We start from the raw sequence: 19789 nt of genomic DNA on the forward strand, positions 1-19789 counted from the left end.
TGAAGTAGCCTACCCCTTTAAACACGCTTTTCTTCTCCTGTAATGTAATTTCTACTGTTGACCACCAGATGGAGACATTTCTCATGTATTTAACTAACGGTATGTGTTTGAGTAATATTGATCTAAATCAGTGAGTGAATTCACTGTAAAGGTGTCATCTTGTCACAATTTCATAGTGGTCGCAGATTAAATCTGACGAGAAATAATGTGAAAGTTTTAAAATAGGGTAGTAAATAATCATATTTGATGCATCAGCTACAAAACTCAAGTAATTCATAATGGTTTCAGTGTTTCTTTATGCATTGGAGGACAGTGGAAAGAGTGACTGCGACTCACTGTAGCTCTTGTTCAGCATATGGGAGGGACTGACGTGTCTCTCTCTCCCTTCCACCATCAGACTCCCGCATTTCACTAAACTTCAGACTGAGAAAGACCGAAGCGACGGTTAATTTCGAGCAAAGGATCGTTTGCCTATGTGGATGTTCGGAAACATTATTGAGAGCGATGTAGTCAGTCCGGACGGTCGCGTGAAGTGATGGTGAGTCCAGCTGTACTTCAGGAATGTTTACATTTGACATTTATTAGCAATTCCTGCATTTAAAATAATACAATGATTCAAAACGATACAAAAACGATTCATTTAAAGAGGCGGTAACAGAAGTGCTGCGATATCAGATAAAAAGTTACTTTTAGAGGGACTTAATCCATTTTCGTTCATTGTGCTATAAGGTCTTCATTCATAGCTGCATTGAAATGAATCGGTCTCTTTTTGTTTGAAACCACAGTAGGAATGTGGAATCCTTACTGAAATGTTCCACAATACTGGTCAAAATGTATCTGCTACTATAGGCTACTACCGTTATTCTTATTATGGGGTGGTCAAACTAAAATAGAATGAGAAAAAGGTTCTGAAAGCTTCTCACACCGAAGAGAACCCATTGTACTACGGTTTTACAGTGCTGATAATATTGCAGTTAGGCTAGGTGGAAAGAAACCATGGATACTATGGTAAATAAAAATACAGTAGGAAAAAACTTAAGGTGGGAATTCCCCCTCATCTCATCTTAACTCATGAGGAAAAACTGCAGGACACACCGATGTTGAACTTACTCAGGGCTCTGTTAACATTTCATGTCAATAGAATAGAATAGTATGAGTGAATATAAACTAATATAACAGAGTAGTTAAAACGAAAAAGTTAAATAGTGAATACTGGTTTAGTTAAACCATATTATAGAATTATTTAAAAAATAATTAGAATAGTAAAGTTTAAATTATAGAATAGAGTATCTGAATATAATAAGTCTGACATGCAGCAGATATAGTATGAATAAGAGAATGTGGAACAAAATAAATAGTTAAAACCATTACAATGGAGCAAATGAATAACAGAATAGTTGAGTAAAGTTGGAAGATGATGTCTGGAGTGAAGCTAAAATAATAATACTGCATAGCTGATTTTCCTTTTTTTGAAAAGTTGTTAAATTGTAAGTATCAAATATGATCCAACAGGCTTTTGAGTAATGTTTATTTGTACATCTCTCAATCATCATTGCATTGCATTAAATGCATAATAATAAATAATAAATAAATTGAAACAAACAGAATGGTATATTTTAATAATTGTAATAATTTTCCACGACTTTCACACAGTGTGACTGTGAGTGCATTGTTTGTGAGCTCATTACAGACAGATAATACGTGATAATAGTGTTAATATAGTAACAGCTGTAATAAGGTTATTACTGTGTTCTGGACGCCGGCATCAGTCCCAAACACTCACAGCCGCGTGTTACTGTCCATCTGTTGGTATGTGTTTACAAATACAAACAGAGGCAGATGAGGGCCGAATGCTGATGTGACTCCAGCTGCTGCCAGTGTTTGGTGTGTGTGTGTGTGTGGGACAGGGTGGAGCAGTCTGGCTGGGATATATCGAGAAAGAGAGAGGGAGACTGTTTTACTTTGAGAGAAATGAAAAGATGTGATGGACTGTGGTTTGGGTGAAGTTGCATTTTCCACATACGACCTCAAATAGAGGCAGATGATTCTTTTTCAGTTGGGAGAGGTGAGAGTACACGGAAAAATACATCAATACATACTCAGGCACACACACACATTGACATGTACTAATATAGCAGATGCTTAGATCCAATTTGATTAACAAATGAGGAACATCACTCATAGCGTGCAATGTCTAGTTAAAAAAATATAACTGTAATATTTATAATTTATAAAAATATAAATATAATATTTAGTACACAAGCTAGAGTAGAGGTGAAATGCACAACAAATGGACACACATGCACACAAATCTTAATCTTTTTTGTATGGTGGAATATTTTTGTGTCAAATACACTGCTTTTTTGAGTTTGGCCTGGTATGAGGTCATAAAGGGAAGAATTCCTTGTATGAGCACTTCTCTTGGATGAGCGCATGTGCCCATCAAACAGTTACAATAGAACTAGACTTTTATACATGGGGTGGCCAAGGCTATTTTAGGGGGTTCATAGACTGTGAATATCTTGTAATACTTATTTGTTTTCATTGTTGTGACCGATGTAACATTAAATAAGCAACTACAATAGTAGATAGTAGTGCAATTTCAACTGCTACTCCACAGCAAAAACTACAAGCCTAATAATATAAATTTAAAACATTATTGAATACAACTGAACAATTAGCAATTAAGTAAGAACAGTGCTAAGAATGAAGTGTCCGTTCGAGCACAAGACACGATTTTCTGTGTTCGCGCTGTTGACAAAGTGCCATATGCCGCACACCAGACACGTTGCGTTCTTATGTTCTTGGCATCAATGCAAAACAGTGAATCTAGTCAACATACAGGCGAAAAAAGTTCACTTCAAAAATGAAACAAGTGGCGTCGATGTGTTTTGCTGTAAGAACTGCACAAGCGCGGAAACAAAAATGTGCAATCTATATTAGCTATATCTTTCCATAAACACGGACTTTACACAGAAAGACAAATACTGAAAAATGTCTCCCACATTAAAAACGGTTTGAGACAAAATACCGGTTAATGGAAAACCATGTGAATGGCACTGCAGGACAATGTGCAGCGTTGCATGTCAACATAAATGCTTTTTTCTAGGTGAAATGGAAATAGCGAACAAAATTTTGTTCACACCCAGGGTGGCCAGTCTGATGTTTAGCTGCGCCCACTGCACTCCTCCAGGAGTTTGGATGTTTTTGGAATGAATCGGTACAGTCTACAGTGTATCTGTCTTTTATTATATGATAAAACTAAAGAGACTGATTCTGAGATGAGATATAAATTGATGCAAAACTACTCTACAGGTACTCAAGATTTACATGAGATTGGCTGAAACTGTGTATGTTATGTACCATTAAAGGGTTACTTTAGCGATTAGCATATGGCTTTCTATCAGTAGAAATAAACCCTGGAGTATATTTGAATGACCGTAACACAACCCCCCCCCCCCCCCCCAACGCAAAAATTACTCCGATGACACAAATAGACAATTGAAAATGATCTTACAAAATGGAGTTACTTTTGATAAAATAAAATGAATCAATAAAACTGTGTTATCATAATATCACCAGAACAACAAAAATCACATAATATACAAACACCAGTCGAATGAGGAAAGAGTCCATCACTGTGTTCACGAGTGCGAGTAAGCCCATCTGTACCCCGAGTGAGGGCGAGATAAATTATGATAGCAACAATGTTCTCGAGACAAATGCTTCCTTAAAGTTTCGTCGAGGGTTTAAGAACAGAAAACACAAAGTGCTTCACTTAAACTTCACTTAACCGTTATCTTTGTCTCCGTAATGTCAGTGGCACGTTTCCTCACCCGATATCATATCATTAGGGCTGGGTTTCGATTCAAATTTCAAAAATCGATTCGATTCCGATTCCCAAGATCTTGAATCGATTATCATTATTCGATCCGATCCGATCTTTGAGATTTAGATAAGTGTTTTTAAAGAAAGCATTTTTACAGCTGTTACCTGAATATTCCAGGACTGTAGTTATGCAACATATTGATACTATTATTATAGACATTCAACTGCAAATTAATGGAGTATTGATGGTTGTTAAGAACAACCTAGTCAGCGAACGCGCGCTGTGGAGAGGGCGCGTGCTGTCATGACAAGGCAGCCATTACAACTTCCTTGGCAGTAAGTGCGCGCAGTGCAGTGAGAACGGCTATGACGTAAGCCGCGTTCTCGACATATCCAGCAGCCCGAGTTCACTCGTCTACCTTACTCTAGTATTCTCTGTCCGCTGCGGTAACGAGAGAAGAGGAAGAGTGAGGAAAACTCGGTCTGTCTGCTACGCTTCTTCAGCACGGCGGCAGCGGTATAGTGACGAGAGCTTCGGCTTGAGTTTGTTTACCTACACTAGTATCCTCTGTCCTCGGCTGTTCTGGAGTTTTCAAAGCTGCCATGTTCATCGTTTTAATGTCCTTCCACCTCGCGCGCATGCATGAATTCAATGACGCGGCAAATTAAAATTCACAGAGAAAATGTAGGCCTATTATTAAATCGATCCTCTGAGTTACGGATCGATCTTTAGAAATTAATATGAAAATCAATTCAGAATTTGTGAATCGAATTTTTTTCAACACAGCCCTAAATATCATCATCCAATAATATTATCGTTTCTCTCAACATATACAAACACGACAACCATAACTTATACCGTATGTGTGTGTGTGTGTACGTCCTGCACAATAGCATAGCACGCTCTGATTTCTTAGTGTTTTTTTCTGCTCGTGCTGCTTGCACTTATAATGCTTTTGTTCTTTAGGCATATATATTTTTTTATCATGACTGTTTAATGTTTTAAAACCTTAAGATATAACGTAAGCTTGTTGTGTGTATTGCCTAATCATAAGCTTGTTTAGAAATGGTGACGACATGTTGATTAAAAAAAAGTCTCTAATTTTCTCAAAATACCTAATTTAAATAAACAAAATATTAGAATATTTGATTTTCGGGTTGAGCCCAACTATTCAATTACAATATTTTGGGAAAATACCCATCCCTAATCCCTACAAATATCGTCAATTTGTGTCATCGGATCCATTTTTGGCCAAAGGCTAAAGACTACAGCAAGCAGAGGGAGCAATTTCCTCTTGTTTTCAACCCGCGTTTGGGGGTTGGGAGATCGCACTCACAGCTCAGCTCAGCTGCAGGCATTCATGTAAACGGACCTATGCTGAGAAATGTAAGTGTTTTAAGTTCTCAAATTAATTTCTATGAAAGTTTAGCTTCCAAAGGCATGAATTGAAAACGCGCCAGACTGAACACGCTGTGAACGTATGCCACGAATAATCAGGAGAGCTCATTTAGCTCGTTCATCACGATGAATGTAATCTGACTCCTGCTACGTTTGTGCTGTGACACTCCCTCAGCGGCTAAATCACATTATATTGAACAGACACGTTCATTTTTTAATTGAAGTGTAACTGAACTGATTTTGTGAAAAAGAACACTGTGGGGAAAGTGATCCAGTCACAGTGATTCAGTAGCTTTGGGAGTGGCCTCATAGGGCAGTGAAGCATTCTGGGAATTGTCGTCTTTCATCCCCATGAGACAAAAATCTTAGTCTTTTCTCAGTCTAGAAAGCACCAAATTCAAAAATAATTTCACATTTCTACTACATTAATAACCCAGTTTAAATACAGATTTAACTTCCCAGTGCTGAAGTACCCCTTTAATTATGCTTAAGCCAACTTTATAATGTCTGAATGTAAATGTATTTAATAACAAAATTTAATTTACTTTTAAAGATGGCATATTAAAAACATTTCACAAAAAGGAGTCTGTTGCATTAGAAATGGTAACACATAACCATGTAGAAAAAGACAACTTTTGTGCCTCTTTGTGGTGGTTAGTGAAACAAGTTGATAATTAAAGTAATGAACTACACCTGCAAGGACACCTGTGTGAACTAGGGCAGTGCTTTTGGCTAAATAAACTTTGTAGCATTATTATGTATTAGTGTATATTTAATTCATGTAAAGACTGTTTTTAATAACAAATATAAATTAAAATAACAAAAATAATCGCTAGTTTATTATTGCCACCCCTAGTTCAGCATGTTCTTGATGTTCAGTTTTAGGTTGATATAACTATATATTACCAAGTCAAGGAAAGAGTTTTTGGTATTTAAATATTGGCATCACATTTTTGTTTGTTTAAACTGATGTAAAAAATATATTGTTAGATTTGTGACTCATTTTTGCTAAAACACTGCTGGCCACTTTCAGAAGTTGTATCAATCCTCTCTTTTCCCAGAAAGAATGTGAAACACATAAATGGTATCATTCTCTTTTTTTTAAAGTCTTTTTTTATAATTTAAATAGATTTTAATCACTAATAGCAATATCGTATTGCATATCGAATATCGCATCATTTAACAAGTTATTGCATATCACATTTTATAGCCCTAGTGTGAACATAAGGACACCTGACAATTGATGCTGCGTTCCACTCCACTTTTAGACACGCACTTGAACTTCCCTAAACACTTCCCTTCGGGGAAATCCCCGACGCCATTTTGAAGTGTGTTCCACTATGTGAAGTGGACGAGGGAAATTTACATGGACAGACACTTGCTCCCTCTATTTTGAGTCTACTTCATAAGTTAACTTTAGGCTGCTTCATATACCACAATGCAACACGACTGTGACATCACCACATATTGCATTTACACCACCACAAACAATTCTATAATATTTTAATTATTTTTTTAAAACAACCCAAACACACCTATATACACATATAAAGCTGCATTAAACAATTTCGTAAAGGAAAAATAAATAAATAAATCAACTCCATAGTGGATTCCAAGTGATCAATTGCTTAGGACGTTTCAGTGCTGCGTTCCAGTTGGCTTTTATTATGCCCTTCACTCGCTAACTTTCCTCCGTCTTGTTCACTCGGATGTGCGTCATTGCTTATGTTGCATGAGTGCCCACTACTGGCCGAAACTTTGCAATGGACTGACTTAACTGGACTTAACGGACACAAGACCGAAAGTGCATATGAAGTGTGCCATTTGGGACTGGGCCTTTTAGACTGAAAATCAGCAGAACACCATCTAATCCAAAGACATTGAGCAAAAACTATGAAGTAAAGCAAAGTCACTGTCAAGAAGAGCTTTGGTTGTTTGGCAGTTGACTTTTACTTTTGATATTTATTATGCAATGATATTCAGACATTTTAGTGTCCAAGTCAGGCTTGAGTGTCAAAACTCTGGGCCAAGATACATGCATACAAAATTTTTGACAGGACTGTTGTCCACCCCATATTAATGTATAGGCCAGTATGGCTCTAAATATATTGAACACAAGTATGTGAATGCTGTCGTTTCCTAAATGTACACATTGTCTTCAGACTGTAATGTTGCATTGCAAATACTGTGACTTTAATTATATTACAGACTTGGACCTTGAATTACTATTTGTTAATCAATTGTATGGAGTGAGGGAATTCTCATTCCAGCATTTGATTGGACAGATATCGGTGTGGTGCAGGATGTGTCATCAATATATATATATTTTGCAGATATGTGATTTTATATGCCAATATCTGTTTGGAAATAAACACATTTAAGCACATATACACTGTTAAAACGTTTGGGCGTAGAACGATTTTATAAATTAAATTAACAACATGACATCATGACTTTGTGTAAACATACACGCCTCTTTCTTAAGCCAAGTGCTGTGCTATCTGTACGCATTTTGAGCTATCCGCGTGTATGTCTACGCCATGTAATATGGTCCGCGTGTATGTCTACGCCAACCTGATCTCAGAATGAATATTTATAGCCTAATTTTATATTTTGGAGCAACTAACTCCACTCCACTCCTACACTAACCTACCCACTCTCAACAATATAAAACACGTAACAGGCAAATAAATGTACAGTCACATGTATTTATTGCAAAAACGGACCAGAAAACAGTATAAAAGTATTAACTCATGTTGCATTCTAAGTCTTCTGAAGTCATATGATGTGAAAAACAGAGTTGATCTTAAGGTTTTAGTCGTTGAAATGATGATCGCGCCCCTTTGATGATCATGAGACACACGAGAGCCAATGGCATTTTACAATCAAAGCTGACGTAATGACGCAATTGGTCACAAGACACACAACAGCCAATGCCGTCAAACCTCACCTGACGTTTCTTCTGGAGGCAATATTTGAAATGTATTATTAATCTTTGGTGGATAGACTCGACGTTCTGATCGCTTTAGGGGATTTTCTTCTGTGTGATGGGTAGGTTTAGGGGCTGTGTGTGATTGGGTAGGTTTAGGGGCTGTGTGTGATGGGTAGGTTTAGGGGCAGTGTGTGTGATGGGTAGGTTTAGGGGCTGTGTGTGATGGGTAGGTTTAGGGGCTGTGTGTGATGGGTAGGTTTAGGGGCTGTGTGTGATGGGTAGGTTTTCGGGGCTTTGTGTGATGGGTAGGTTTAGGGGCAGTGTGTGATGGGTAGGTTTAGGGGCTGTGTGTGATGGGTAGGTTTAGGGGCTGTGTGTGATGGGTAGGTTTAGGGGCTGTGTGTGATGGGTAGGTTTAGGGGCAGTGTGTGTGATGGGTAGGTTTAGGGGCAGTGTGTGTGATGGGTAGGTTTAGGGGCTGTGTGTGATGGGTAGGTTTAGGGGCAGTGTGTGTGTTGGGTAGGTTTAGGGGCTGTGTGTGATGGGTAAGTTTAGGGGCAGTGTGTGTGATGGGTAGGTTTAGGGGCAGTGTGTGTGATGGGTAGGTTTAGGGGCTGTGTGTGATGGGTAGGTTTAGGGGCTGTGTGTGATGGGTAGGTTTTCGGGGCTTTGTGTGATGGGTAGGTTTAGGGGCAGTGTGTGTGATGGGTAGGTTTAGGGGCAGTGTGTGTGATGGGTAGGTTTAGGGGCTGTGTGTGATGGGTAGGTTTAGGGGCTGTGTGTGATGGGTAGGTTTTCGGGGCTTTGTGTGATGGGTAGGTTTAGGGGCTGTGTGTGATGGGTAAGTTTAGGGGCAGTGTGTGTGATGGGTAGGTTTAGGGGCTGTGTGTGATGGGTAGGTTTAGGGGCAGTGTGTGTGATGGGTAGGTTTAGGGGCTGTGTGTGATGGGTAGGTTTAGGGGCAGTGTGTGATGGGTAGGTTTAGGGGCAGTGTGTGTGATGGGTAGGTTTAGGGGCTGTGTGTGATGGGTAGGTTTAGGGGCAGTGTGTGTGATGGGTAGGTTTAGGGGCTGTGTGTGATGGGTAGGTTTAGGGGCTGTGTGTGATGGGTAGGTTTAGGGGCTGTGTGTGATGGGTAGGTTTAGGGGCTGTGTGTGATGGGTACGTTTAGGGGCAGTGTGTGTGATGGGTAGGTTTAGGGGCTGTGTGTGATGGGTAGGTTTAGGGGCTGTGTGTGATGGGTAGGTTTTCGGGGCTTTGTGTGATGGGTAGGTTTAGGGGCAGTGTGTGTGATGGGTAGGTTTAGGGGCAGTGTTTGTGATGGGTAGGTTTAGGGGCAGTGTTTGTGATGGGTAGGTTTCGGGGCAGTGTGTGTGATGGGTAGGTTTAGGGGCAGTGTGTGTGATGGGTAGGTTTAGGGGCAGTGTGTGTGATGGGTAGGTTTAGGGGCAGTGTGTGTGATGGGTAGGTTTAGGGGCTGTGTGTGATGGGTAGGTTTAGGGGCAGTGTGTGTGATGGGTAAGTTTAGGGGCAGTGTGTGTGATGGGTAGGTTTAGGGGCTGTGTGGGATGGGTAGGTTTAGGGGCAGTGTGTGTGATGGGTAGGTTTAGGGGCTGTGTGTGATGGGTAGGTTTAGGGGCAGTGTGTGTGATGGGTAAGTTAGGTTTAGGGGTAGTGGCAGTGTAGGGGGATAGAATTAAACGGCGTTGATAAACACGCTAAAAAGTAATTATGCGTCTTGATAGCACGCCAAAATGGCATACGAATTGGCGTGTCATACATACGCCATTTCATGAGATCAGTCTGTAAATTAAAGGTGCACTATGTGGTATTTTTGCAGTTAAATATCCCAAAAAGACTAGGCCAGTGTTATATATTTTGTTCAGGTGAGTACTTACAATATCCCAAATGTTTCAACTATTTGTAAATTGTGAGAAAATTTCTATTTTAAGCAATGAACTGGGACGCTATATTTTTTTCCCCAGGATGGTAGGGGAAGGTACCTGCTTTTTTCGTCTATGATTGGCTATAAGGGCTCTCCACCGATTGGTTATACATCTCACATACATGGCAGGCTGTAAGTCTGTTTTGATCGTCTTTACAACAGAAGTAAACAAAGTCAATCCAACATATAGCCTACACACACACACACACACACACACACACACACACACACACACACACACACACACACACACACACACACACACACACACACACACACACACACACAGTTTGTTTTTGTGACATATGGGGACATTCCTAGGGCGTATTGATTTTTTTACCCTCTCCTTGTAATACCTGTCATACCCATGTATACACATTTATGTCCTCATATGTCACAAAACACCCCCCCCCCCACACACACAATTACTAGTATGTTTAACATGCACTAAAATTGTCTATTACTAGCAAGTTTATGCAATGTTAGGTTAACAATAAATAAAATATGTCATATTTGAATCATACTGTGGTGTCTCTTCTATGAAATTGGCTATGAAATTGTGAACTTGAAATATAAATCTGAAGACACGGACATATAGTGCTTTTCTTAGTCTGTTGGATTGACTTTGTTTACTTCTGTTGTAAGAGGATCAAAACAGACTAGCTTACAGCCAGCCACGAACATGAGATTTATAACCAATCGGAGGAGAGCCCTTCTAGCCAACCATAGACGAAAAAGGCGGTACCTTCCCCTACTATCCTGGGGGAAAAAATATTGCAACCGGTGCTGCGTTCCACTCCACTTTAAGACACGCACTTGCGAACTTTCCGTAAGCACTTCCCCGTGGGAGAATCTGCACCGCCATTTTGAAGTACGTTCCACTTTGTGAAGTGGACAAGGGAAGTTTATATGGACAGACCCTTGCTCCCTCGATTTTGACCGAGTGAGTGAGTCTACTTCATATGTACACTTCAGGTAGCTTCATATACCACAATGCAACGTGATTGCGACGTCACCACATATCGCGTTTAATTTACCCCACCACAAACAACTCTATGATATTTTTAAAAACATTTAAAACAACCCAAACACATCCATATACATATAGAATGCTGCATTAAACAATTTCGTAAAGGAAAAAAATAATAATAAATCAACTCCATAGTGGATTCCAAATGATCAAGGTCTTAGGGCGTTCCAGTTTAGTCCATTGCAAAGTTTCCACCAGTTGTGGACACTCATGCAACGTAAGCAATGATACACATACAAATGAACAAGACGGAGGGAAGTTTGCGAGTGAAGGGCATGATAAAAACGAACTGGAACGCAGCACGGGACATGTCAGCATAGCTTTTGAGGGAGTCGCCTGTCAATTGCGTCATATCTGCGTTACCCTCGGTTTTATTTGGCAGAAGCGCTTTTCTCTTAGCAGTGTGAACATGTCACGGCAGCGCCGAGCGAACACACAAAGTAACGTCATAACATCATTTTTAACACTTAAATGTATCTAATATGATAAACAGAGCTGCTTTACCTTATACTCATGACCGGAAAGGCGGAAATAGTGTGCGTGCCTGGCGACTGTGTCCCGTCCCGTCATAATAAAAGTCCCGGGTGTTTGTGAGGCGGGTGTTTGTATAACAATCACTCCAGCGGCTGTGCTCAGCTCCACATCACTCTGTCCTGCTCTGCTTTATACTACAGTAACGTTAGTAACCGCATCCATGAACATGATTTCTGCCTGTGTCCTATTTTCCACCGGCTGTGAGGTGAAGACCACATGTCCCAAGATGCTGCGCTCAAACTTGGCATCATCAAACTACACCTTTGTTTTGAATAGGCGCACTCCAGTGGATGGAAAGTTGCATAGTGCACCTTTAATACTTTTATTCATCAAGGGCACATTAAATTGATCATAATTGTCAGTCAAAATATTTATTTTCTAACAAAAGATTTATATTTTAAATAAATGCTTGTATGATGATTTACTAAATGAAAAAGACTAAATGTTTCTTGAGCAGCAAATCAGCATATTATAATGAATTCTAAAGGATCATGTGACATTGAAGACTGTAGTATTGATGCTGAAAACTCAGGTTTGCATCAAATTTTACATTACAGTTATTTTAAACTGCAACAATATTTCCCAATATCACTGTTACTGTCATTTTTATCAAATAGATTCAGACTTGGTGAGCATAAGAGACTTCTTTAAAAACATTAAAAAAAAATCTTACTTAAAATAGAAACTCAGACATCACTTACTTCATGATTTAAGACAACATAAGTTGTTGGATCAGATGTTTCTGAGGGTAAAGTTCCTCTTAGAAAGAGGAAAGAGTTCTTACTGAATCTTTTTTTCTAGCTCTCTTCCTCCATTCACCCCCTCTTTTGTTCTCTCTCATTTATTTGCCTACATCTGGGTTTTATCATTCTGTTCTTCAGCAGTGTCTGGCTTTCTTTGTCTCTCTCTCTCTTTCTGTATCTCTCACTCTCAACCGACTCTTCCTCCAGGATTTGCTGAGAAAGAGAGGAAGTGGAGCAGAACAATGACACACATAGCACACGTGATTTCAGAATTTTGATAAAACAGATAAAGAACCTTTCAGTTGCATTTATACTTCATTAACCTTCTCCCAACCTGAGACATTCACACAGCAATTTTCAAAAACACTTGAACTAAGGATGTGCAAAATAACATTGACTAATTGGTTTGACTGAACAATTATTCGGTCTTAAGGATGTCCTGAATTATCAGATACATTGCTTATGGGGTGTTGACGCAGGATGTGTTTCAAAACAGCTGGCAGAGCGTAACTGATGGATTTTTAGACCAAACTTTTTTTAGACCAAATCGTGCAGCAGTTTTACACAACTTTTAGGTTACATATGTATCCCTCGTTCCCTAAAATGGAACATTTACTCTATCTCTCATTCTAAACCAAAAAATTTCCAAAATCCAACGCTCTCCATTGACTTTGTATTGCGTGAGGCTGCCTCCTTGCCATTTCGGACTTATTACAAAAAACAGAACAATGTCTAATAGCTGATATGTGACATGGTGTACAGCAAACAAGCTAAAAAACATATAACTACGTTTTTATAAGCTGTCAACCCCAAAAAACGAGCGTTAAGAAGACTAAAGTGGATACAGGTCAGGCAATAAGATGTGACGCTTCAGAAGGAAGAATGGGCCAATTTTGGGATCCTGACACTCAGTATGTCTCAGTATGTCTTTGTGTGCAGTAAACGTTTTGTCAATTATCCAAATGTCAGTTATATATTATATTTCCTATCGCTGATAACTTTTCCCTCTAATGGGTGCTGTTCTCAGTGTAATATAGCATGTCACGCTCTGTCTCTATTGCATGAATGCAATTTTATGTCTTTAAACGCTCGTTTTTTGGGTCAGCAGCTATAAACACTTCTGGGTTTTTGGTTCTGTTTTTTTAGCTTGTTTTCTGTACATCTTGTCACATATCAGCTTTTAGACATTGTTCGTTTTTTTCAATTTTTGAAACCGATTACCTTAAACATTGCAATTTTAGAAACCAGTAGTTATGAGTACTCTGAACTTATTTTAATTAAGTTCACTAAAAGAAGTTAAAGGGGGGGTGAAACACTCAGTTTCAGTCAGTGTCATGTCAATCTTGAGTACCTATAGAGTAGCATTGCATCCTGCATATCTCCGAAAAGTCTTTATTTTTTTAATAATTATATAAGAAAGATGCGCTGTTCCGAGTCTTTCCGAAAAAAGCCGAGCGGGTGGGGGCGTGTCGTGTGAGCGGAGCTAAATAATGACGTGTGCAGCAGCGCGCTGTGTGTTGAGTCGAGTGCGTCGTAAAGCTGTCTCATCCCTAACAGCGGGAAAAAAACTTTATTCAAAATAAAAATATGGCTTTTAATCAGATACAGCCATACATCTATGATCCGGAATCAGACCCAGAGGCTGCAGTTGAACAGGAGCAGCAGCAAAAACGACTAGAGCAGGACGTCTGTATGTGGTACAAGTTATACACTAACTATATAATATGCTTAGCGGCTTGTGTTATTTACATATTTATACTTGAATTATATCGTCGTATTTTTGTCTTTGAAGGTGTACATGTGGGAAGTGCAGTTGTGCACGTGTGTGTGTGTGTTTACGCGTGGTTTGTGTAGACAGTAAGCGGACTAAAAAAAACACAGACATTTGAAGCAGTCTCACTCACCCTTCTAACGTTGGGACTGCTCCATCCTTCAGCATTAGGCGATTGGGAAAATCCGGCGTCGAGCTGGGCCTTGTTTATGAAACAGTCGGCACCGAAATGCAGCGAACAGATATAAACATTCGCGCAACTCAGTTGCTGATCCGGAAAAGCAAATTACATCCACTGTTGCCTTACCGCAGGGTTTTGGGGAATCTGTGCAGGACTGTCTTGGTCTGGCAACCAAAAACGCACTTTTTTGGTGACATTGTTATGTGCACATCACCTGTCCAGCATCCTACAAGCCAGCGCTTTGATGGGCGTAGCCTGTTACTTTCGCTCTCTCCCTCTCTCTCTCTCTCACGCGCTTCCGGTAGAATTGTCCGTAAGGCCCATACAAGGAAATTCCGCCCCCATTAACGTCAAAGGGGACGCATGATCTCAAAAAACTTGCCGAAACTTATGACTAACCGAAAGTAGTATTTTTGACAAAGAAATACTCCCATCAAACGTCCACCTTAACTTTTGAAACTTTGTCTATGTTTAGTATGGGATTCCAAGTCTAAACAGTGTAAAAAGATCAGTATGCATGAAACAGCATTTCACCCCCCCTTTAAGTGATTAATTAAGTAAGGATTAAGCATTAGTGATGAACACCTGATGATAATGAGCAGAATCACTGAAGGAAAGAGAAACAATAACTACAAATGACTTCAGCCACAGCCTTAGATGAAATCAACTGAAGATAAAAGAAGACATTAAATCTCTTAAATCTCAGCAGAGGTGGATTAAACAACTCCACAAACAGCATTACCAGCTTCACGCATTACCAACCTGAATGAATAATAATAATAATGCATTTTATTTAACAGTGCCTTTCAAAACACCCAAGGTCACTTTACAGGTAAACCAGCAATAACAATATAAATACATACAATCAACACACTTAAAACACACATGCATCATAGAGACAGAAAAATAAGTAGTAAATAAAAAAAAGGCTTTGTAAAAAGGTAGATCTTAAGACGAGATTTAAAAGTATGTAGACTGTAGACATGTACCAATTTTCGGTAATGCAATATATAATGATAATGAATATGCACGATATGGATATTTGTGCTAGCAATCGTGCTAGAGAAGTTTTTAAAACAGCCATTCGTTTTTTGTAATCTCAATGTTGTTCATCACAGCACCAAATACTTAATACTTAAAGACTTAATAGGCTATTTATTTTCAAACTTAAACATTTTTATGTTTTAATCTGGACTATAACATGCTCTAATGATTATAATTGTTTTGATTATTTATTATTGTTCAGTAAAACTTTGAGACATACGGCTTTATTAGTTAACATGTTAATTCATTATTACCAAACTGACAATGAAAAATACTTATAAAGAATTAATTATTCTAAGTTATGTTAATTGTTTTTAGTTAATAACATTAAAATCTAAATCAAAAAAAGTTTTGTAATGGACCTAAGATAAAACTAACAATGATCAGTATTTCTTAACTAACATGACCTAAATAGTATGCTTTCTGTAACAAATGTAGCTATTGCTCAATCTTAGTTAATGCATTAAATAATGAGACCTTATTGTAATTTGTTACCTGTTGTTCTTTATAGCCTAATTCTTTTGCACTTTAATCTGTTTGAAAATTGTACTTTTACAGCTCTGGAAAAAATTAAGAGACCACTTAACATTTATCTATTTAAACATTGTTATTTTTGTTTACAAAATTACAAAAATAGTTATTAAAGCTGTAATGCTATGGCAACACTTTTTTTGCAACTTATTTCAATATCGTGATAATATCATGTACCGTGATAAAAGCTTCAGCAATTAATCGCAACATGAAAAATTGATATCGACAGATGCCTAGTAGACTGTTAATATTACGGATATAGAGAGGGAGAGAGTTCCACAGGCGAGGGGCCACATGGCTAAAAATTCTAGCTCCCATGGTCTTTAAGCGTGTACGTAGTAAGACAAGAGAGAGTGAGTGAAAATCATAAAGTGCGTGATGGAGTGTAAATATGAAGAAGATCAGTAAGATAGGGAGGAGCGAGACTGTTAAGTGCCTTGATTGTGAGAAGCAGGATTTTAAAGTCGATTCTATATTTCACTGGTAGCCAGTGAAGTTGCTGGAGAGTTGGTGAAATGTGCATGGTAGAATGGGTTCTAGTAAGAACACGATCTGCAGAATTCTGAACCAACTGAAGTTCATGGAGAAGTTTGGAAGGAATACCAGTAAGAAGAGTTTTGCAGTAATCAATACGTGAAGTAACCAGTGCATTAATGAGAATTGCAGTATTATTCATTGAAAGGGATAGACGAAGGCGATTAATATTACGCAGATGAAAATATGTGGTACATGTAATATTATTAATATGGGCTTCCAATGAAAAATGTGCTATCCAGAATTACACCCAAACTCTTAACCTGTGAAGAGGGATAAATGAGATGTTGATCAATATCCACAGATATATAGTCAAAGTTTGTCAACGTGGATTTTGTCCCTACAAGTAGGACCTCGGATTTGTTACTATTAAGCTTAAGAAAGTTAGCTGAGAGCCAGTCTTTAAGTTCAGCCAAACAACGGGACAAATGAGGTTGTGGGAAAGACAGAATTACTTTATTTCTGTCATTTATGGTTTAATGAAAATTATATATTTTTTTAAAGTCACCATTAGGGTGTTCCACGGGCATAGATTATGCGGTGGATGTGTAAAGTAATAAAATTTATTTTCGTCCCCCGCACATTTACTGGGTCTCGCCAATCCTAATCAACCTGCTCCAAGCAGGATTCGAACTGAAGTTACGATGTGCGGGAGGCGGCCAAGTTAACAAGGATGCTAAAGACAGCTTTCTCTAACTTTGGTTGATAGCGCACCTCTTGAGGTCACGGTCAAGGACAAGGTGTATTTACATTTTACAATTTTAATACATTAGATTTAAATTCAGAGACCAGAAAGTATCTATGCTAACCTGTCATTTTATTCGTATGTAAAAATTAGGCGATCTGAACACTATTATGCAACACTCTAATTCATTCAGAGGGCTAGCCTAGAAATCTAGATGCACCCTAGCAGCAGCAAATCTAATCTGCCGCGAGTGTCATCTAGCAACTCTCAATACACTTCTAAGCTTCTGATACACTTAAAAGCCAAACTCTGGTCGGGCCAATCACATTGTGTATAGAGTCGGTGGGCGGGGTTTAACATAATGATGGCCGAGTTGCGCTTGCGTGCTTCTAGTAAACTCAGAAACTGGTGAACGGCAGTCTTTCGAATTAGCTTTGATCGCGACTCTGGAAGACTTGGAGTCAAGCTTTTATCTGAGAAAAGAACAAAGAACGGCACTGAAGTCATTCTTAAAAAGGGAAGATGTGTTCTGAGTTTTGCCTAACCGGATACGGCGAAAGTTTAATCTGTCCACTAGCTCTGCTTCACCTTCAATGCTCTGGTTGGTGCTAGTGCTATCCAATTCCGTGCACGCCGTGCAGAGGGAGTTTGAAAGACAACCATTTATCCCGCCCCTCGGATTGAGCCCTGTCAATGGTAAATTTCCAGACCAAACATCTTGATGTGGTTCTGGCTTGCAGGCTATCAGAGGGCGCTCTCTCGCAGAAAGTCCAAAAGCTGATTCGTAAAGTAATACCCTGTCACGCTGGAGCTGCAGCTGAAGGAAAACAATCGTTATGAGAGATGACACGTGATGACGACAATCATACGATTGTAACAAACCATCTCAAGGAAGGCTCTTTATTGACAATAAAGTAGGCTATATCATTAGCCTGATGTGGTCATACTCAATTCTAGTCAGAATATGAGTCTGAAACTGCTCCATTGGGCTGTACCGTACCAGGAAAGACATCAATTGGATAGAGCTACAACCAATCAGAACAGTGAAGCGATGCATTGTCAAATGTCAACAGAGCTAAACTGCACAGTGTTGCCAAGCCCGCATTTTTTTCCGTGATATATAGATCCATGAGTGCAAATTTTAGCAGGCAACCTTGCCAATATAACACACATTTTACCCCCCAAATGCCATTTTTCCAGGAGAACCCCTCGAGAAGCTATTGTTTAGGGCTAGTAGTTGGCGGGGTTTGTTGTAAAAACTTGGCAACCCTGTCTGCACTCAGATAAAACTATAAAATAGCTTTCTGGCAGCAAATCTATTAGATGGGTTTGGATGAGTTAGATGAGTTTTATTTTTTTGCTGGAGGTACTGGAAATCTTGTTCAGATACATGGTATTATGGATTCTAATGAATATCAAAAGATAAAAAATCTAAACCTGATGGATTCTGCTAGAAATCTTATAATGGGCCGTGGTTGGATCTCCCATCAGGACAACGATCCAAAACAAGCATCAAAATCAACACACAAATGTGTCACTAAGCACAAAATGAAGCTTCTGCCCTGACCATCCCAGTTTCCTGACCTGACCTCTATAGAAGATGTGTGGCTGAACTGAAGAGAAGAAGCATTTATTTGCATTTATTAAATAAATTGTCTTTTGTTATATTAAAAATATCACTTGTGATCAATTGAATGCATGTCTGATCCAGGGGTACCAACAGCGCGTTGGGATCAGACATTCTGCAGTGCATGCTTGGTACCACCAATCAAAACTTTCCTATGGGTCCCAGCATGCATTGTGGCATGAATAAATTATCTGAATTGTGACTAATTTTATTTGATTCTTATTTGGTCTTACTTTTGATGCTTTTGTTGTGATGTTTTTGTAGCTTGTTTTATGTTCAGAGTTGACCTGGTTATCTGAATATTTAATTAATTGTAAAGCGTAAAGCGATTTACAATCAAGGCTTGTCTTTTTTTCAATTTACAAGGCTTGTCTTTTACAAAAATGTGATTTTCTAAAATGTTTCCCACATATAAGTGTTGATAAAAAAAACGATGCATGAAACTATAATAAAATGTTAAAGTTAAAGTACAGTTAAAGTTATATTTAAAGTATAAAACAACTTAAATGTGAACATAGTTGTATACTGAATGTGCACAATTATATAAGTATCACTGCATGAAAAGTGGGATTTTCGTCCCCGTAAACGGCCGGAAATCTCCCTGATTTTCGACAATTAAGGTCAGTTTACAGCCTGTGAACGTCGCGTTCGTCTGTGCCACATATTGACGGAAACGAACCATGACGTATGTGGAGCTTGCGGAGGATATATATATACATATATACATATATATACATATATACATATATATATATATATATATATATATATATATATAGTGCCGTTAAAATTAATTTGTGTTAACACGTTAATTTTGACAGGCAATGATATATGATATATAAAGTTTGCTGATGTATGACGCCGCTTATTAGCAGGAGACCGCAATGATTGGTCAAAGTTGCGGTGATTGGTCAAAATTGCGAGTCGCACTGAATTCACGGGGACTGAATGCTAATGACACACAATAAATAATCTAGAATACTTTCATCAAATATATAAATTCAA

At 38.7% G+C, this 19789-nt stretch overlaps 1 protein-coding gene across 1 annotated transcript in view; it reads left to right on the forward strand.

Moving 5' to 3' along the window:
- The first annotated feature begins 411 nt into the window (after positions 1 to 411).
- The window catches only part of arhgef40 (Rho guanine nucleotide exchange factor (GEF) 40), an 84424-nt gene continuing 65046 nt past the window's right edge, over positions 412 to 19789 (forward strand). Inside the window, exon 1 of the mRNA XM_067429011.1 lies at positions 412 to 538. Within this exon, the coding sequence (XP_067285112.1) occupies positions 536 to 538 (3 nt within the window). The 5' untranslated portion in view covers positions 412 to 535. The remainder of the gene's footprint in view (positions 539 to 19789) is intronic.

The sequence above is a fragment of the Pseudorasbora parva genome, chromosome 1, assembly GCF_024679245.1.
Source record: "Pseudorasbora parva isolate DD20220531a chromosome 1, ASM2467924v1, whole genome shotgun sequence".
NCBI classification, from domain to species: Eukaryota; Metazoa; Chordata; class Actinopteri; order Cypriniformes; family Gobionidae; genus Pseudorasbora; species Pseudorasbora parva.